The 21,721-nt window shown below is 55.0% G+C and overlaps 2 protein-coding genes across 5 annotated transcripts in view; one reads left to right on the top strand and one right to left on the bottom strand.

Moving 5' to 3' along the window:
• The window catches only part of LOC116943961 (unconventional myosin-X-like), a 34,977-nt gene extending 19,193 nt beyond the window's left edge, over positions 1-15,784 (bottom strand). Inside the window, exons 1-3 of one of the 4 annotated variants that reach the window (XM_076068027.1) lie at positions 15,119-15,205; positions 14,776-14,831; positions 340-520 (exon numbers count right to left, since the gene is read on the bottom strand). In XM_076068027.1, the coding sequence (XP_075924142.1) occupies positions 340-440 (101 nt within the window). In that variant the 5' untranslated portion in view covers positions 441-520; positions 14,776-14,831; positions 15,119-15,205. Of the gene's footprint in view, positions 1-339; positions 521-3,854; positions 5,107-14,775; positions 14,832-15,118 lie in introns of those variants that run through there. The other 3 variants (XM_076068025.1, XM_076068026.1, XM_076068024.1) reach the window with 3 other exon arrangements.
• Positions 4,507-18,440, top strand: LOC142925111 (uncharacterized). The gene is made up of 4 exons (XM_076067979.1): positions 4,507-4,511; positions 6,201-6,349; positions 8,461-10,730; positions 14,959-18,440. The coding sequence occupies exons 1-3, from the start codon at positions 4,507-4,509 to the stop codon at positions 10,026-10,028; spliced, it is 1,722 nt and encodes a 573-aa protein (XP_075924094.1). The 3' UTR covers positions 10,029-10,730; positions 14,959-18,440.
• Positions 18,441-21,721: the final 3,281 nt, after the last annotated feature.

Here is a 21,721-nt window from a genome sequence, read left to right on the forward strand (position 1 = left end):
GGGGGGGCAGCGAGCGCAGAGGCCGCGTGACGGGCGCACTCGTCGCTCCGGCTTCTACTTGCGGGCACGCGTGCCGGGGTAAACGCAGGCGCGCATGCGCCGTTCGCAGCGGTCCGGTCGCCTCCCGGTGCTGCTGAGCACGGGGGATACGCTCATCTCCCGGCGCCAGCCCTGACGAGGTGGACATCGGGTGGGCTCGTGGGCTCGTGGGCTCGTGGGCTCGTGTGTGCGGGCGCCGGTTGGGTCGTGGAATCTCGGAGCCGCGAAGGTTCGCGATGCAGCATGGGGTGGCCTTCATCCAGCAGTGGATTGATCGTGATGACGATGATGATGACGTACCTGCTGTAGGGCTGGCAGGGTGGGGGGCCCTCTGGCCCCAGGGCATGCGACACCATGGCCCCCCTCTCGGCGAGACCCGGCGTCACTCGCACGGCGAGCATCCCTCCGACTCGCAGGGCCTCATCTCTCCAGCCAGGGCGTCCACCGAGGGGTCCACTTAGTTGCGTATCCACCGATCGGGCTGTAAAGACAAAGATCCCCCGTGTAGCCTTAACCGACTGTTGGGGCAAGTGATGTTAGCGAGCATCTGTGAAGGCCGGCACGGCACACGATGGGGTGGGTGGCCAGCACCACGCCCGGCCCGCTTTGTTTCCCAAGTGGTGATGTTTACACATCGCACCAGGTACTCATTTGAGGTTGAGTCGACCTAGGGGAGGCCCAGGACCGGTTCAGATAATCGTCACCGGTGTTGGCCGTGAGCGGGAATTTAACTCGGGTGGCCGGGTTCGTAGCACAGCGCGCTACCGCTGTGAAGACACACACACACGCACACGCGCACACGCACACACGCACACACGCGCACACACGCACACACGCACACACGCGCACACACGCACGCCATGTCCCAGACTCGCCCCCGAGTGTCGCCGCTGTCAACACCAACGACTTGGTCACACTTTGCCACGAGAGTCGGAGCAGAGGAAACCACGGGACGTCCGAGCAAGCGAGCGTTAAATGGACACGCATTGCAGGAGGTTACGATACATCATACCTTACACGTCCTACTTGACGCGTCCTACTTGACGCGTCCTACCTGACGCGTCCTACCTGACGCGTCCTACCTGACGCGTCAAGTAGGACACGTCCTACCTGACGCGTCCTACCTGACGCGTCCCACTTGACGCGTCCTACCTGACGTGTCCTACCTGACGCGTCCTACCTGACGTGTCCTACCTGACGCGTCCTACCTGACGCGTCCCACCTGACGCGTCCTACCTGACGCGCCCTACCTGACGCGTCCTACCTGACGCGTCCCACCTGACGCGTCCCACCTGACGCGTCCTACCTGACGCGTCCCACCTGACGCGTCCTACCTGACGCGTCCCACCTGACGCGTCCCACCTGACGCGTCCTACCTGACGCGTCCTACCTGACGCGTCCTACCTGACGCGTCCTACCTGACGCGTCCCACCTGACGCGTCCCACCTGACGCGTCCTACCTGACGCGTCCTACTTGACGCGTCCCACCTGACGCGTCCTACCTGACGCGTCCCACCTGACGCGTCCTACCTGACGCGTCCTACCTGACGCGTCCTACCTGACGCGCCCTACCTGACGCGTCCTACTTGACGCGTCCCACCTGACGCGTCCTACCTGACGCGTCCTTCCCTATGCGTCCTATCTGCTCGATCATAGAACTCACGTCCATTCTTGGGGCTCCAGGAATGGAGCCCCAGTGTCCCCTTGGGGAGGCGAGGTAAGAGATGGTGGTATGCGAGCTGGAATGTGAGGCATGGACGTGTGCGTGTCAGTGTGCATGTCAGTGTGCGTGTCAGTGTGTGTGTCAGTGTGTGTGTCAGTGTGTGTGCGGGGAGCGGTAGTGTCACGCGGTTAGCGATGCGCTGCGCTATGAACCTGGCGACCCGAGTTCGATTCCCGCTCACGGCCAACAACAGTGACGATTATCTGAACCGGTCCTGGGCCTCCGCTAGGTCGACTCAGCCTCAAATAAGTACCTGGTGCGACGTCTAAACATCGCCACTAGAGAGACAAAGGCGGCCGAGTGTGTTGCTGGCCACCCCACCCCCTCGTGTGCCGTGTCGGCTTTCACCGGTGCTCACTAGCAGCACTTGTCCCAGTGCGGTGGTTCGTGCACTGCGATCAAACAAATCAAATGATCCAAGTTCGATTCCGGGCCACGGGTTAACATCGGTAGCGACTACCTGAACCGGTCCGAGGCCTCTTCTCGATCTCCTTGAAGCGAGTGCCTGGGTGCGATGAGTCAACAACGGCCACACCGCCGCCACCCTTGTGGCCTGCATGGGTGCTACCTCGCTCGCAGCACTTGCCCCAGCAGTCTGTTGCAGGCTACCTGGGAGATATGCGTCTGTGTGGGCCCGTGCGCGCACAGTCGCCGTACACGATGCACAGATTCACGATCCCCAATTGCAGAAGCAGAAAAAGAGTTGAACACGTCCGTGAAGCCAGGCGGCGGGCTGACCGTAGGATGCGCGATGGCTCAAAATGCAGAGCCCAAGTGACTCGAATAACCGCGGCGTGGGCGATGCGCAAGCCACTCACTTCGTCATTCACCGCCTATTGCGAAACCTACGCGCGTGCTCTGTCCCAGTAGGAGGGAGGAGGCGAGTTGTAGAGGGGGAGGTTTGTAGAGGGGGAGGCGGGTGAGGAATTGGGGAACCTTTCCCGTCATTGCTTCTCAACCAACAATCCGTCCTGCCATCAAATAAAAACGAGACCCACACCCCAGCAGCGGCGGCTCAGCGAGACCGCGGAATGCCGTCCGTCCCGCTGTTCCCGCACAGCCGGGCACAACTACCCCCCCACCACCACCAACCCAGCACACGACCCCGCATCATGCGAGACTTCGAGTCGCGGGCTGCCAAACGAGCACAGACGAATCGTGATGTCACACGCAGCCAGCGGCACGCAGGGCTGACGCAGTGGCGCGACAGGACGGTGGCGTCACAGCGCGGCCCACGGCGTGCGCACAGCGACACGCGAACACTTCGCGTGACGCTGGGGATGGCACACGGGGGGGGAGTGGGGGGGGGAGTGGGGGGGGGGAGTGGGGGGGGGGAGTGGGGGGGGGAGTGGGGGGGGGAGTGAGGAGGGGAGTGGGGGGGGAGGGGGGGGGAGTGGGGGGCAGCACCACGCCCACCCGCCCGCCTTTGGCGATGTTTACACACCGCACCGGGAACTTATTTTGAGGCTGAGTGGACCTAGGGGAGGCCCAGGACCGGTTCAGATAATCGTCACTGGGGTTGGCCCTGAGCGGGAATCGAACTCGCGGGAATCGAACTCGCCGGATTCGTAGCGCAGCTCGCTAACCACTGCACTTGCGCTCCACCCGCAGAGACAGGCACACAGGCACGTACACAACCAGAATGGAGTCTCCCACACCTGTGCACACACGTGCGCTTAAAGAAAATGAAACTTAAGCAAACATGTAAAGCGATATCAACATCATAGCCTGTGCGTTCCTTGTTAATCCGACACTGCGAGCCTTGGTTAGCGACCACTCTTCCCCGTGGAACTCACCACCACTCTCCCCGTGGAACTCACCACAACTCACCACCACTCTCCCCGTGGAACTCACCACCACTCTCCCCGTGGAACTCACCACAACTCACCACCACTCTCCCCGTGGAACTCACCACCACTCTCCCCGTGGAACTCACCACAACTCACCACTCTCCCCGTGGAACTCACCACCACTCTCCCCGTGGAACTCACCACAACTCACCACCACTCACCACTACTCTCCCCGTGGAACTCACCACCACTCTTTCGTGGAACTCACCACAACTCACCACCACTCTCCCCATGGAACTCACCAGTACTCTCTCCGTGGAACTCAGCACCACTCTCCCGTGGAACTCACCACTACTCTCCCCGTGGAACTCACCACCACTCTTTCGTGGAACTCACCAGTACTCTCCCCGTGGAACTAAGCACCACTCACCACCACTCTCCCGTGGAACTCAACAAACAGCGCTATGATCAACACCGTCAGGGATAAAAATCACCAACACGTGTCTGGAACCGAGCGAGGTTGTTGTTGTTCTGAGTCGAGCTTGGTGGGGGAGGGCAAGAGGCGATGACGATGATAACGACGATGCTGGGAGGTGAATTTACAAAGTGGAGCAGTGGGAGGGAGGAAGCGAAAAAATAAGTGGTGTGACATGCAGTGTGGGTGGGTGAGCGAGTGGGTGGGTGAGTACGCGGGTGGGTGGGTGAGTGGGCGGGTGAGTTAAGTGAGTGGGTGGGTTGGTGAGTGATTAGGTGAGTGAGCTAAGTGAGTGAGTAAGCGGATGAGTGAGGGAGTGGGCGAGTGATTGGGTGAGTGGGTGAGTTGAGCGATTGGGTGAATTGAGTGATTGGGTGAGTGGGTGAGTTGAGTGATAGGGTGAGTTGAGTGATGGGGTGAGTTGAGTGATGGGGTGAGTTGAGTGATGGGGTGAGTTGAGTGATGGGGTGAGTTAAGCGATGGGGTGAGTTGAGCGATGGGGTGAGTTGAGCGATGGGGTGAGTTGAGTGAGTGAGTTGTTGTGACCTCCAAGCGCTGTGGATGAGACGAAACTTCCTGACGTCGTTGCTTGCGACGTGAAGGGTTTACGACTGCACTGTTCCATCTCTATAATTAAACATTATTGCGTGGCTCGAAAGAAGCACCGCACACACCACGCACGCCACTCACTCCGTGGGGCCTTCAACACAAATTCACTTTTCTTGACCAACAACGCTGAGACGCTACTGCTGCTGCTGCCTTGGCTGCGCTGCAAGAACACAAATTGACGCAAACGCCACTCAGGTCCGGAAAAAGTCGGGCGGTTAAAATCGAGGATCCTTGCTGCGTTGCCTGTAACCGCGTGGAAAAAATAAAACCCCGGAAAAACCGGTTTAAACCGGTTTTCCGTATCGACAGAAGTGTGCAGCAACACCGATGAACAAGTTGACTTCTTTAAAGTGAGAAGCGAAAGGCAGTTGGTGGCACGGTGAGCAGCGCATGGCGGGACTTGAGACCCGAAGCCCTCCGGTTCGATTCCATGTCCCGACGACGCAGATGTTGAAACAACGTGGGGAGACAAGTCTTACCCCCCCCTCCATCCCTCCATATCCCCCTCCTCCACCCCCCTCCATCCCCCCCCCTCCATATCCCCCCTCCATCTCCCCCCCTCCAATCGCCCCCTCCACCCTTGTCTCAGTGTGTACATCTCCCTTGTCACAGTGTGTACATCTCCCTTGTCTCAGTGTGTACATCTCCCTTGTCTCAGTGTGTACATCTCCCTTGTCACTGTGTGTACATCTCCCTTGTCTCAGTGTGTACATCTCCCTTGTCACTGTGTGTACATCTCCCTTGTCAGTGTGTACATCTCCCTTGTCTCAGTGTGTACATCTCCCTTGTCTCAGTGTGTACATCTCCCTTGTCTCAGTGTGTACATCTCCCTTGTCACTGTGTGTACATCTCCCTTGTCTCAGTGTGTACATCTCCCTTGTCACAGTGTGTACATCTCCATTGTCACTGTGTGTACATCTCCCTTGTCACTGTGTGTACACCTCCCTTGTCTCCGTGTGTACATCTCCCTTGTTTCAGTGTGTACATCTCCCTTGTCACAGTGTATACATCTCCCTTGTCTCAGTGTGTACATCTCCCTTGTCACAGTGTATACATCTCCCTTGTCTCAGTGTGTACATCACTGTGTGTACATCTCCCTTGTCTCAGTGTGTACATCACTGTGTGTACATCTCTCTTGTCTCAGTGTGTACATCTCCCTTGTCACTGTGTGTACATCTCCCTTGTCACTGTGTGTACATCTCCCTTGTCACTGTGTGTACATCACTGTGTGTACATCTCCCTTGTCACAGCGACTCCCTGCCCCAATGAGCATCCGAGCCTCCTGGTGCTCAATTCCCATTTACAGCCCTGGGGTGGTGGTGAACATTCCACATTCCTATGGCGGGGGTGAGTCTCACCATAACACAGCCACTGTTGACTTCCCCACAAAGTGGTACCCTGCTTTTATCGACCCGTCTCCTGGTGGGGATGACTTTTCCTTTAAGGACAATATTACTTGACATCGATCCAAAAGGTGTGTGACTTTTCCCGACACGTGACGTGCACAAGCTGCAGTCGACCTCGGGTTACGTTGATGACTCCCGAGCATCTTTCATGTGGCCAGCCGCAATTGCGGCGGGTCTAGACAGCCCGACCACAAACCGGCGTCTCGATTCTCTGGGGGGCTGCGACGTGGCCGCCTCGACCGGGGCCGTGCCCTCATCCCGGCCGCTTCCCCTCCCTCTGTCAGCAGCGGCCTTGACTCGGGCCGGAGTGCTGAGTGGCGGCTCGGCATCGAACACGGCTCGGCATCTAACACGGCTCGGATCTGGCTCGGCATCTAACACGGCTCGGATCTGGCTCGGCATCGAACACGGCTCGGATCTGACTCGGCTCGGATCTGGCTCGGCATCGAACACGGCTCGGCATCTAACACGGCTCGGATCTGGCTCGGCATCGAACACGGCTTGGATCTGACTCGGCTCGGATCTGACTCGGCTCGGATCTCGCTCGGCATCGAACACGGCTCGGCATCTAACACGGCTCGGATCTGGCTCGGCATCTAACACGGCTCGGATCTGGCTCGGCATCGAACACGACTCGGCATCTAACACGGCTCGGATCTGGCTCAGCATCTAACACGGCTCGGCTCTGGCTCAGCATCGAACACGGCTCGGCTCTGGCTCGGCTCTGGCTGGAGCCCGCTCAAGTTGCTTCCAAAGATGCACGAGTGAGCAGCTCAGCCGTGGCCCGGTCCATGGAAAATCCTCAGCGTTGCTTGTGGTCTTTCTCAGAGCCGGCTCAAGTTAATCGCATGGCTTTGAGCCATGGCTCACTTGAGCCAGAGCCAAGCCCGAACCGAGCCGTGATTAAGAACTCAGGCCCGAGCCGTCGAATTGGATGGTGCGACTTCAGAGGCAACCCTCTTACATGACACGGCCAGCGAGAGCTCGCGTGCAACAACCTCTGCAGTGGTCATCACGGCCACGTGTCGTCTACATCAGGGCTTGATTTCAACCGGAGGTGTCCGGGGCTGAGCTCCAGAAAAACATTTCCCCTCCACCCCCCCCCCCTGCTGTCAGGGTTCGGCAAAGGGGTTCAGGAGATCCCGAAAAATCTTGCATGATAAATGTATCCCTGGGATATAATTACAGATACCTGCAGAGTATTGGTGAACATCCACATATAGGGGGGTACTGGCAAGTTGACAAGTGGCATACCTGAGATTGGTGCATGAACTAAAACGTCTACATAAAATATAAACGATTTTATTGACCAGGTAAGGCCCACTGAGCTACATAGCTCTTTTCAGAAGCGACCTGGCCGTAAACGATAGCTTAGCGAAGCGGCTTATCACGTGGGAATGTAGCGCAGTCAAATACTCTCAACGCGCGCTGTGACCCTGCACGTCACGCACGGGGCAAGCGGTGCTAGAGAGCACCGTGTCTAGCTAGAGAGCACCCTGTCTAGCTAGAGAACACCCTGTTCAGTCTCGCGTGGTGCACGTGGCGTGGCCAACACCACGCCCGGCCACCTTTGTCTCCCCAGTGCCGACATGTACACACTGCACCGGGTTCTCATTTGAGGCTGAGTTGACCTAGGGTAGGCCCACGCCCGATTCAGATAATCGTCACTGGTGTTGGCCGTGAGCGGGACTCGAACTCGGGCGTGCTAACCACTGCGCCACCGCTCCCTCGATTACAAAGCCAAAGATCCCCCGTGTAGCCTTAACAGACTGTTGGGGCAAATGCTGTTGGCGAGCAGCACCTATGAAGGCCGGAACGGCACTCAAGGGGGTGAGTAGCCAGTACCACGGCCGGGCACCTTTGTCTCCCTCGTGGCGATGTTTCCACACCATTTGAGGCTGAATCGACCTAGGGGAGGCCCACGACCGATTCTGAATAATCGTCACTGGTGTTGGCCGTGAGCGGAACTTGAACTCGGGTAGCCGGGTTCGAAGCGCAGCGAAGCGCTAACCACTACGCTGCCGCTCCCCCGAACACACCAATAACAGCACTCGCCACGAGCTGACGATGACGTCACCACAGCGCCTGTGCCAGGCTAGGTGCACTCTGAGGCCACGTGAAGTGTCGAAGGCTCGCTGCTGCCAGGAGGTCTCGGCACAGACACCAGCAGGTGGCATGGATTGGCCGACTGAGATGGTAGATGCACCACCAGCTGTACCCCCGACTGAACACACGCACGCACACGCGGGAATGGAAACCGGTTTTACCGCTCCTGCCTCCGCTAAAAGAGAGCAGCAGCAGCAGCGGCGTTGGGATGAACGGGAGGCCACGTGACCCTCGGGCGGCTCCGGGTGCCCCGTCGCCTCGGGCGGGCCGCGTGACGGCGACGTCGCGAGACGCCGTCACGCGGACTCGCAGCTGGGAGCCGCGCGGCGACAAAGAGAGGCCGAGAGGCGGCGAGGCCTCGCGTCTGCGGCGCCGTTACACCCCGGAGCGCAACGGCGCCGCAGTTGTGGAACAAAGCAGCCGCGCTGGAGTACGGCAGGTGCGCGAGCCCCCCACAAGACGACTTACTACAGCACACACGTGGGTTGTCACTGAGCCCCCCACAAGACGACTTACTACAGCACACACGTGGGTTGTCACTGAGCCCCCCACAAGACGACTTACTACAGCACACACGTGAGTTGTCACTGAGCCCCCCACAAGACGACTTACTACAGCACACACGTAGGTTGTCACTGAGCCCCCCACAAGACGACTTACTACAGCACACACGTGGGTTGTCACTGAGCCCCCCACAAGACGACTTACTACGGCACACACGTGGGTTGTCACTGAGCCCCCCACAAGACGACTTACTACAGCACACACGTGGGTTGTCACTGAGCCCCCCACAAGACGACTTACTACAACACACACGTGAGTTGTCACTGAGCCCCCCACAAGACGACTTACTACGGCACACACGTGGGTTGTCACTGAGCCCCCCACAAGACGACTTACTACAGCACACACGTGGGTTGTCACTGAGCCCCCCACAAGACGACTTACTACAACACACACGTGAGTTGTCACTGAGCCCCCCACAAGACGACTTACTACGGCACACACGTGGGTTGTCACTGAGCCCCCCACAAGACGACTTACTACAACACACACGTGAGTTGTCACTGAGCCCCCCACTACACGACTTACTACAACACACACGTGAGTTGTTACTGAGCCCCCCACAAGACGACTTACTACAACACACACGTGGGTTGTTACTGAGCCCCCCACAAGACGACTTACTACAGCACACACGTGAGTTGTCACTGAGCCCCCCACAAGACGACTTACTACAACACACACGTGAGTTGTCACTGAGCCCCCCACTACACGACTTACTACAACACACACGTGAGTTGTCACTGAGCCCCCCACAAGACGACTTACTACAACACACACGTGAGTTGTTACTGAGCCCCTCACAAGACGACTTACTACAACACACACGTGAGTTGTCACTGAGCCCCCCACAAGACGACTTACTACAACACACACGTGAGTTGTCACTGAGCCCCCCACAAGACGACTTACTACGGCACACACGTGGGTTGTCACTGAGCCCCCCACAAGACGACTTACTACAACACACACGTGAGTTGTCACTGAGCCCCCCACAAGACGACTTACTACAACACACACGTGGGTTGTTACTGAGCCCCCCACAAGACGACTTACTACAGCACACACGTGAGTTGTTACTGAGCCCCCCACAAGACGACTTACTACAACACACACGTGGGTTGTCACTGAGCCCCCCACAAGACGACTTACTACAACACACACGTGGGTTGTCACTGAGCCCCCCACTAGACGACTTACTACAACACACACGTGAGTTGTCACTGAGCCCCCCACAAGACGACTTACTACAACACACACGTGAGTTGTCACTGAGCCCCCCACAAGACGACTTACTACAACACACACGTGGGTAGTCAGTGAGCCCCCCACAAGACGACTTACTACAGCACACACGTGGGTTGTCACTGAGCCCCCCACAAGACGACTTACTACAACACACACGCGAGTTGTCACTGAGCCCCCCACAAGACGACTTACTACAGCACACACGTGAGTTGTCACTGAGCCCCCCACAAGACGACTTACTACAACACACACGTGGGTTGTTACTGAGCCCCCCACAAGACGACTTACTACAACACACACGTGGGCCACTTATATAATTTGGGGGCGGCAGATTGTCGCAAGTGTCAACTCTCGCCCCTCTCAGCAAGAAGCGCCGGCTGCGTTCGATCCCCGACTCGGGCGCCTTTCTGCGAGACGTTCTGAGACCTCCGCCTGTGCTGCTGTGGGGGGGGGGGGGGGGAGGTTCTTCCGGCTGCTCCAGAGTCCTCCTCCTCTTCCCACGACGAAACCGAACACGCAACGTCCACGCGATTGGCCGAACATCCCAAGTGCTGAAACATTTGTCTTGCGCGTGATTCCTGACCGTTACTCAATCGGGATCGCGCACATCGTCTTCCCCTGGCAGGACCCTCCCGAGGAAGAGTCGCGAGACTCGGCGAGGCTATCCTGGGTGCGCTCGCGCGGTGTACAACACTGAGACGTGGCCGAGAGAGCCGACGGGAGCGCACAGGTGGGGTGGCTCTCTCCGATCGCTCGACTCGCTGCCCCGGGTGGGTTTCTGCGGCGCAGATGCTGGGTCATCTCGGCTCACTTGAAGCCACTTACATCACTGCGGGGCATAGAGACAACGAGTGCCTCGTGTAAACACGGAGCAGTGCCGTCCTCACAGCACACAGACACACAGGCGACACTCGCGAAGCATGTGTGTGTGTGGTGGTAAACACACACACACCTGGTAAACACACACACCTGGTAAACACACACACACACACACCTGGTAAACACACACACCTGGTAAACACACACACACACCTGGTAAACACACACACCTGGTAAACACACACTTGGTAAACACGCACACACACACCTGGTAAACACACACACTTGGTAAACACGCACACACACACCTGGTAAACACACTTGGTAAACACGCACACATACACCTGGTAAACACACACACACCTGGTAAACACGCACACACACACTTGGTAAACACGCACACACACACACACCTGGTAAACACGCACACACACACCTGGTAAACACGCACACACACACACCTGGTAAACACGCACACACACACACACCTGGTAAACACACACACACACCTGGTAAACACACACACACCTGGTAAACACGCACACACACACTCTCTGGTTCTATTGGGTAAAGTCACGTAGGTAAAAAAGATAAAATAACAAAAATCACGACGTTTCGGCCACAACACAAGCGGCCTTCATCAGGTGAAGGGACGAGACTGTCTGGAGGACAGCGCTGGAGTGAAAAAAGCCACGCTCAGATCACGACCTTTACGCTGTGTGAGAAGAAACAAAGCGCCTTGACAAAGGAATTAGCATATAATTTAGCAGTGAAATGGCTGAGTGATTAGCTTGTGACTGGCCACAGAAATGGCTATGTTAAAGTTAAAGCATACACATCCGCAAAGGCACCCCTTGACAAGGGAATTAGCATAGAATTTAGCATTGAAATAGCTAAGTTAAAGTATACACATCCGCAGAGGCACCCCTTTACAAAGGAATTAGCGTAGAATTTAGCATTGAAATAGCTGAGTGATTAGCTTGCAACTGGTCACAGAAATAGCTATGTTAAAGTCAGAGCATATACATTCACCGAGGCACCTAGTACAAATCAAACAGCAGAATTTAGCGAAACACAACCACGCTCAGACCGCGGACCTTTAAGCTGTGTGCGAGCAAACAAGGTGTCCTGACAAAGAAATTAGCATAAAAATTAGCATTTGATTGGCCGATTTTAGAAAAGAGGTGGTGTACGTGCCGGTGGACTTGCTGTTTGGCGCGGGGGGGGGGGGAGTTTACCTATTGATGGTGTGAAAAGGGAATTTTATATAAGAGCTGCGAAAGTTTGGGGTACCACTACTTGAAAAATATACTGTACCATTGAAATTAGTTTAATGTTTAGTTCGATTTAGAACATCTTTCCAATGGTTGCTTAATTTGAAACCATCTTCTCACACACACACCTGGTAAACACGCACACACCTGGTGAACACACACACACACACACCTGGTAAACACACACACACCTGGTAAACACGCACACACACACCTGGTAAACACACACACACCTGGTAAACACGCACACACACACACCTGGTAAACACGCACACACGCATACACACCTGGTAAACACGCACACACACACCTGGTAAACACACACACACACCTGGTAAACACACACACCTGGTAAACACGCACACACACACACACACACCTGGTAAACACACACACCTGGTAAACACACACACACACACACCTGGTAAACACACACACCTGGTAAACACACACACACACCTGGTAAACACACACACCTGGTAAACACACACTTGGTAAACACGCACACACACACCTGGTAAACACACACACTTGGTAAACACGCACACACACACCTGGTAAACACACTTGGTAAACACGCACACATACACCTGGTAAACACACACACACCTGGTAAACACGCACACACACACTTGGTAAACACGCACACACACACACACCTGGTAAACACGCACACACACACCTGGTAAACACGCACACACACACACCTGGTAAACACGCACACACACACACACCTGGTAAACACACACACACACCTGGTAAACACACACACACCTGGTAAACACGCACACACACACTCTCTGGTTCTATTGGGTAAAGTCACGTAGGTAAAAAAGATAAAATAACAAAAATCACGACGTTTCGGCCACAACACAAGCGGCCTTCATCAGGTGAAGGGACGAGACTGTCTGGAGGACAGCGCTGGAGTGAAAAAAGCCACGCTCAGATCACGACCTTTAAGCTGTGTGAGAAGAAACAAAGCGCCTTGACAAAGGAATTAGCATATAATTTAGCAGTGAAATGGCTGAGTGATTAGCTTGTGACTGGCCACAGAAATGGCTATGTTAAAGTTAAAGCATACACATCCGCAAAGGCACCCCTTGACAAGGGAATTAGCATAGAATTTAGCATTGAAATAGCTAAGTTAAAGTATACACATCCGCAGAGGCACCCCTTTACAAAGGAATTAGCGTAGAATTTAGCATTGAAATAGCTGAGTGATTAGCTTGCAACTGGTCACAGAAATAGCTATGTTAAAGTCAGAGCATATACATTCACCGAGGCACCTAGTACAAATCAAACAGCAGAATTTAGCGAAACACAACCACGCTCAGACCGCGGACCTTTAAGCTGTGTGCGAGCAAACAAGGTGTCCTGACAAAGAAATTAGCATAAAAATTAGCATTTGATTGGCCGATTTTAGAAAAGAGGTGGTGTACGTGCCGGTGGACTTGCTGTTTGGCGCGGGGGGGGGGGGAGTTTACCTATTGATGGTGTGAAAAGGGAATTTTATATAAGAGCTGCGAAAGTTTGGGGTACCACTACTTGAAAAATATACTGTACCATTGAAATTAGTTTAATGTTTAGTTCGATTTAGAACATCTTTCCAATGGTTGCTTAATTTGAAACCATCTTCTCACACACACACCTGGTAAACACGCACACACCTGGTGAACACACACACACACACACCTGGTAAACACACACACACCTGGTAAACACGCACACACACACCTGGTAAACACACACACACCTGGTAAACACGCACACACACACACCTGGTAAACACGCACACACGCATACACACCTGGTAAACACGCACACACACACCTGGTAAACACACACACACACCTGGTAAACACACACACCTGGTAAACACGCACACACACACACACACCTGGTAAACACGCACACACACACCTGGTAAACACACACACACCTGGTAAACACGCACACACGCACACACACCTGGTAAACACGCACACACACCTGGTAAACACACGCACACCTGGTAAACACACACCTGGTAAACACGCACACACACACACACACCTGGTAAACACACACATACACACACACACCTGGTAAACACACACATACACACACACACCTGGTAAACACGCACACGCACACACACCTGGTAAACACACGCACACCTGGTAAACACGCACACACACACACACACCTGGTAAACAAACACACACACACACCTGGTAAACACGCACACGCACACACACCTGGTAAACACACGCACACCTGGTAAACACGCACACACACACACACCTGGTAAACACACACACACACCTGGTAAACACACACACACACACCTGGTAAACACACACACACACCTGGTAAACACACACACACCTGGTAAACACACACACCTGGTAAACACACACACACCTGGTAAACACGCACACACCTGGTAAACACGCACACACATACTTGGTAAACACACACACTTGGTAAACACGCACACACACACACACTTGGTAAACACGCACACACACACACACCTGGTAAACACGCACACACACACCTGGTAAACAAGCACACACACACCTGGTAAACACGCACACACACACCTGGTAAACACACACACACCTGGTAAACACGCACACACACACCTTGTAAACACACACACCTGGTAAACACGCACAGACCACACAACAAATCATATCTAAGTTTGTCCGGTTCCGTGACCCGGAAAACATTTGCTCACCTAGTCAGCACACCACGTCCAGTATACTTCCAGCCAGCACACCACATCCAGTATACCTACAGCCAGAAAACCACTTTATGAACGATTCAGAAAATATTCAGTGATAAATTAAGCCCCGAGTGTAAGTATGTATGTCTCTATGACATAGATAAACACAACATATCTCTCTGCCTGCTACTTTAGATTGCGTTTGACATAGAAACGAGGACACTTTCATCCGAACACTCAAGACACTGGCTCATCGAACACGGCGCGGCACGAAAAGGCAGTGGAAAAAAACCAAAACGAAACCAACCACCACGAGGATGGCACGACACGGGCGTGGATCTCGAACGCCGCGTACCTGGGCCGGTGGGGATCGACTGCAGGTGACCACGAAGGCATCGACGGAGTCGGCGGTCGTGAGATCGGCGATCGCGAGCAGCCGGGGAGAGCGAGCGAGGGAGGCGGAGAGATGTCGGCGGGCTGGCCGTGAGCGGTGCCCGTGGCGTGCGTGAGCGAGGCAGTGGGACCGACCGCCCGCCCGCCCGCCCGCCCGCCCGCACACGACACACACAGGCGACACACACGCACACACGACACGCTCCACCCTCACCCGGGCAGGGGAGATTCAAGTGACAGAGCGGAGAGGCAGGGGCTAGGTGCGGCTCCGGGAGGAGGGGGTGGAGGGCAGGACAGACTTGAACCACAAGACTCGCTCACTCGCTCGCATCCCTCACCCACACCGGCCCACCCGGAGGCCACGGACGTTCTGCGTCGCTCGCCGCCCAAGGGATGGGGGCTGCCGCTGCTGCGTGGGTGGCGTGGGGCACGCAGTCAGCCCGCGCGCATTCCCAACACCACCAGCGGCAGCACGTGGATGATGATGAACGGGAGTGGGGGGGGAGTTTGTGATGTATGGATGATTGATTGACGTGTGACATCGCTGCTCTGACGATTGTGAAGTGGTCATTTGTTGCCAGGTTCATGTCTCGACGACGAAATGTTCCAAACAAAAAAAGAACCACTCATTGTGTGGCACGGGGTATGCACAGCAGTGGATAGCGCAAGGTTGCTGCTGGCGATGACGTCACGGTCCTAATTTGGCCTGTGACGTCACGGCGTCCACGTGCCGCAGAGGCGTCGCCGCCTGCCGCCGTGAGTCACTGCAGGAGCCCGGCGGAGCGGGCGACGCGCTAGGCTCGCGCTGCCCACAAGCAGCACGCAGCGACAGTGAGAGGGGGAGGAGGGGGGGGGAGGGCCGCTCTGTGCGGGCGGCAGACGCCGCTTGCTGCCCCGCGGGCACAACGGAACTGCCTATCGGCGTCGTCGTCGCCGCAATTCCACGTTCCTCTCGACTCGCTCGCACGTGACCACAATCGCCCCGGGATGCGCCCAATCCCATCTCAGATGCTAAGCAGGAGTTGAGCCTGGACAGCGTTCGGATGGGCGAACCACCACCATGCATAACCGGGTGCTACGGGCACTGCGGGCAACAATAGTCTGGTGCAGCTCCAGCCACTGGTTTCACACTAAACCCTGCGCACTCGACATTCCACACTGACCCACACGCTCGAGAATGGTCAAATAGGACACACACGGCGTGGGCAGGTCCTTATCCAGCCGTGGATTGACCCAGGGCTGCAGATGTCCCCTACACCGGACCTTGGTTCTTCTCCGTGCTGCTCCCGCTCGTGCCCTCAGCTGCTGGCCGCTGCGCGCTGCGCGCCCTCGGCCCCGTCCGCGTGTGCGCACCGCGCGATGAGTCGCGAACTCGTTGCGCTCTGGGCGAGTTTGGCAGCAGCAGCAGCAGCATCGTCGTAGTCACCTCGCACGTCCTTAATCTTGAATGCCCCCTAACGGCCCAGCGGGTTTAATGGCGATGTGAAGCGAGCTCGCCTACCCACACAATAGGGCGACGTTTGGGTCAAAGCGCGTGCTCAGTGCCACCCAGAGTCGTCCCGAGGCGTACGGCGAATCGGGGCGATAGCCCCGGGCCCAGCGCTTTGGGGGAGGGGGGAACGCGCTTCAATGCCACGGTGTAAGATGTAATACCTCTCCTTGTTTAGTTTGAAGGCGTTGAGAGGCCCACACGGGGTGGGTTTCCCCGTGCCCCGCACCCCCCTGGTGCCCCCCCCCCCCACACTCAAAACAGCCCCCACCCCCCAGTTAGCCCACCGGCCTATTGGACTTCGAGACCCAAATATGATCCAGAAGAATTTGTTTAAGCACGGAGTCGTTCTGCCTCTTCCCTCGCACTGCTCCGCCCGCTTAGGAATTCCCCTCCTGCCAACCAACGTCTCTTCTCCCAAAGCCTTTCCCAAGTCGTCAAGAAACGCGTTAACTCTCACCAATTACAATCGTTGACAATACAACAGTGCTGTTTGTTGCTGGCCGCTCGCATGTTTTCGGCGTGCTCGGCAATCGTGTTTCAAAAACAACAGAGCAAACTCTGGGCCGCTTTCGGCTTTCTGAATCGCATCAGCAGGCTGCCTTGCCAGCAACAACACAGCACTAATGTCAAGGGACATAACTCGTCACGCATACCCCGCTCATCCTCGTAACAGCAGCAGCAGCAGCGGCTTCTGGCTGCTGCCATCGAACAAAGACGGTGGTGGTCACCGCATCGCGCGGCGCTCTCAGATGCGCTTCTGCGGCCGTCTGGAACGCTCTTTCCTCCGATGCTAGGAAGCCACTGGTGCTATGCACTTTTAAATTTGCACTTTTAAATTTGACCTTCCCCCACCCCACACCTCCGATGAGCACGGTTGGCTGCGCACGGTGAGAAATAAGTTCAACATGCACGGGTACAGCCGCCGTCGCTGTACCCGGCAGCGCGGTCCCCACCGACTCTCGTGGGGGGGAGGGGGGAGGAGGATGGGGGGCGCGCTGCTGCTGGTGGTGGTGGCGATGATTGTCGTTCGACTTGAACCCGAGAGAATGACTGCCAATTGGGAACAAAAACAACCAAGTGCTTGTTACAGGCCCTCAATCCTGCCGGCTCGCCTCGGTCAATGTTAACACTTGAGTGTGCGCGCGCGCGCGTGTGCGCGTGTGTGTGTGTTTGCGTGTGTGCCTGTCTTTGTGTGTGTGCGCGTGTGTTTGCGCGCGCGTGCGTGCATGACGCGCGGCTGGCCGAGCGAGTCGGACAGGTCCGGGATGTCTTGAGTGGTGTGGGTGTCTCGCCTCTCATGAAGGACCTCTTTATACTCACGCGTGTGCGTGCGGGGGTAAGAAGCACTGCAACATCACCCCGGCGACCTGAGTTCGATTCTTGCTCACGGTCAACACCACTGATAATTATCTGAACCAATTCTGGACCTCCCCTAGGTCGACTCAGCCTCAAATGAGTACCTGGTACAATGTGTAAACATCGCCACGAGGGAGACAAAGACGGCCACCCACCCCCTCGTGTGCCGTTACGACCTTAATAGGTGCTACTCGCTAACAGTGAGAGTTGTGGGCGTCCGGCCAACGATAGATCGAGTTGCTCTCAATCGAAAGTTGCCAGTTCCAATCTTGGTCGTGAGGTTGACTCAGCCTGTGGTCCCTGTGCTGCGCAACAACGGTGCCGTCGGTACCGTAGCAGGACGCCCATGAAATCGAGCCCGAGAGATCACTGCGCCCTTGCTGCTGAAATCCCTCTGGGGTGGATAAAATTAATAAATAAAACAAGTACAACTTAATCTTCTTTGGTTCTTTCGGTAAAGTCACGTAGAATGAGAATAAAATAATAAAATAACACAATAAAACTCTCACGACGTTTCGGCCACAACGCAAGCGGCCGTCTTCAGGTGAAAGGTACAGAACTGTCGGGACGACAGAGCTTCAAGAGCTTCATTGAAGCTCTGTCGTCCCGACAGTTCTGTACCTTTCACCTGAAGACGGCCGCTTGCGTTGTGGCCGAAACGTCGTGAGAATTTTATTGTGTTATTTTATAATTTTATTCTCATTCTACGTGACTTTACCGAAAGAACCAAAGAAGATGAATCCTTGCAGTCACGAAAGCTTCAAATCGAAAAAGTACAACTTCGTGGGAAAGTCATCATTTGTCGTCGAAATAGGCCTGCCCCCGCCATAGGAATGTCGCATTTCAACATCTGGTTCAACAACTGGCCCAGAGCTGTCTCAGTGCTCATCGGAGGAGGAAGCCACTCTGACTTTCGTATGCGAATGAGGGTAAGTGTGTGGGTGAGTGTGTGGGTGAGTGAGTGTGTGGGTGAGTGTGTGGGTGAGTGAGTGTGTGGGTGTGTAGGTGATTGTGTGGATTAGTGAGTGAGTGGGTGAGTGGGTGTGTGAGTGGGTGAGTGTGTGGGTGAGTGTGTGGGTGAGTGAATGTGTGGGTGAGTGTGTGGGTGAGTGAGCGTGTGGGTGAGTGAATGTGTGGGTGAGTGTGTGGGTGAGTCAGCGTGTGGGTGTGTGGGTTAGTGTGTGGGTGTGTGGGTTAGTGTGTGGGTGTGTGGATGAGTGTGTGGGTGGGTGACTGTCGGTGAGTGTGTGGCCGAGTGTATTGGTGAGTGGCTGACTGGGTAAATGAGTAGGTGACTGTGTGGGTATCTGGCCACTCCACACGAACCCCGTTGGCCACTCCAGAAGGACGCCCTTGGCCACTCCACACGGACTCCGTGGTGATCAGGCCGAGGGGTGCCGTGGCAGGGCGCGTTCGAAGCGAAGGCTCGGGAGAGTGGTGCCCAGCAATTTGTGTTCTTCCATCCGAGACCAGCCAATCAACAAACCATTCACTCAACAACGAGGAAGCGTAGCAGGGGTTCTTTGTTCAGGAAACTTTGCGTCTACGGACCAACAAAGACAAATGTACCAGTCTGCATCGGACTGTTGGGGCAAATGCTTTTAGCGAGCACCTGTTAAGGGGCCGTCCATACATAACATCACGCACCTAGGGGTGGGGGGGGGTCAGACATTTGTGACGATGTGTGACGAGGGGGGGGGGTTGAGAAATGTGACGTCACATAAAAATATCGCAACTTTAAATAAATATAGACAACACGTTCTACTTAATTAAATATACTTTTTAATAAATGTTTTCTCCTACAACATCAGAGTGCTCGCCACATTAAACACGCCCTACAATTACAATAGTTTAAAGCGATTTGAAGCATGTTTCAATTTTTGGAGAGGGGGGGGGCAGAGCTTTGTGACGTCATATTTGAGGGGGGTCTGACTTTTTGTGACGCCGTGTGACGAAAGGGGGGGGGGGGTCAAAAATCGTCCAAAATCGCGTGACGTAATTTATGGACGGCCCCTAAGGCACTTTGTTGTGGTGTGGCCAGAACCATTCCCGGCCGCCTTTGTTTCCCCAGTGCTTTTGTTTACACACCGCACCACGGATTCATTTATGGCTGAGTCGACCTAGGATGTGCCCAGAAACGAGTGGAGAACCACCACTGATTAATGGGAATTGAATTCAGGTTGCAGATGTTGTAAGGTAGTGCACGATCCACTGCACCACTGTTCCCCATATATACACACACGTACACACACGCACCGACTTCCATTGCCAGAATAGAAACCAGACTGGCTCAGATATAACTCACTATTGATGTTAGCCGTGGTCCGGAATTGAACCGTAGCTTGAATGATTTGTAATGCACAAGACAAAGATAACGATCCCCCATATAACATTAACAGACTGTTGGGGCAAGTGCTAGCGAGCATCTATGAAGGCCGGCACGGCATGCACCCACACGCACACCGAACAATTGCATCGAAATTCCCACTACAATCACTATTTGTGACCCAATACATGGATTTTTTTTGTAAATACTTTTTCTGTTCTTTTTTTTAATACTCGTGGCAGGTAAGTACTTAATACTCGTGGCAGGTAAGTACTAAATACTCGTGGCAGGTAAGTACTTAATACTCGTGGCAGGTAAGTACTTAATACTCGTGGCAGGTAAGTACTTAATACTCGTGGCAGGTAAGTACTAAATACTCGTGGCAGGTAAGTACTTAATACACGTGGGAAAGAGGCCAATTGTGCTCGCGGGTTACGTAAGGCAATAGAGTGGCGCCAGGGGAGTGGGCTCAGCGAGCGGCCAGCATGTCGCGTGCCAAAGTTGCCACTCATCCAACAATAATGCGGCGATGAATGGATGAATGACGTGAAAATAAAACCTTTGTCAACCACTCAATCCACTGCTGGATGAAGCCCCCCCCCCTCCCCCAGCCACAGTGTGGGTCACCGTAGTTGTTTGTCCATGCTTCATGTGGGCTCGTGGAGGAGGGGGCCCAGTCCACTGGCTCGAAATGGTTTCAATGAGCTCTCACGCGGTGCTCTTCGGTGTACAGCTCTGAGCCAGTGGTGGAAATTCCACATTCCTGTGGCCGGGGAGAATGGACTTCCCCACAAAAGTGAAACTCGTTTTTATTCACCCGGAGGGACGAATGATGGTCTGAGTTAACATCCAGACGAGGATTTTACCTCGCGACCTTCCTACCGCTGAGCCACGTGGTGGGTTCCTTGCGTCCACGATCTCAAGCGATATTTGACCCTAATTGGCGACGTATATCAGAGAGAACTTTGTGAACTTCACTTCAGGAAGAGAGAAAACGCCAGTGAGGCCGGGCAACGGAGAGAACGCCTTCACGGCCGTGACACCACCGCGTGGAGATGGAGCAATGAGATCGGATCAGGCGCCAGATGCGAGGTGGTTAATGGGTAGCGACACTGGACTGTTAGGAACGGCGACGGCGTGGGGAGGTCTTCGTCCAGCAGTGGATGGAAAGACGGTGGCTAATGACGATGTTGATGATATATGTATACATAAAGGTTTGTTGTCCTTCCCCCCCGCACCTCCGATTAGCACGCTTGGCTACGTACGGTACGAAATTAAGTTCAACACACACGCATGCACATGATGTTCGCCGTGGCCAGGAATTTAACTTGTGTCGCTGAGTGCGCTGAGCACTGCGCCACCGCTCCACACGCTCACTCACACGCACCGCA

Source organism: Petromyzon marinus, chromosome 19, assembly GCF_048934315.1.
Source record: "Petromyzon marinus isolate PM22_M1 ecotype Great Lakes invasive population chromosome 19, UKy_Petmar_22M1.pri1.0, whole genome shotgun sequence".
In the NCBI taxonomy this organism is placed as follows: domain Eukaryota; kingdom Metazoa; phylum Chordata; class Hyperoartia; order Petromyzontiformes; family Petromyzontidae; genus Petromyzon; species Petromyzon marinus.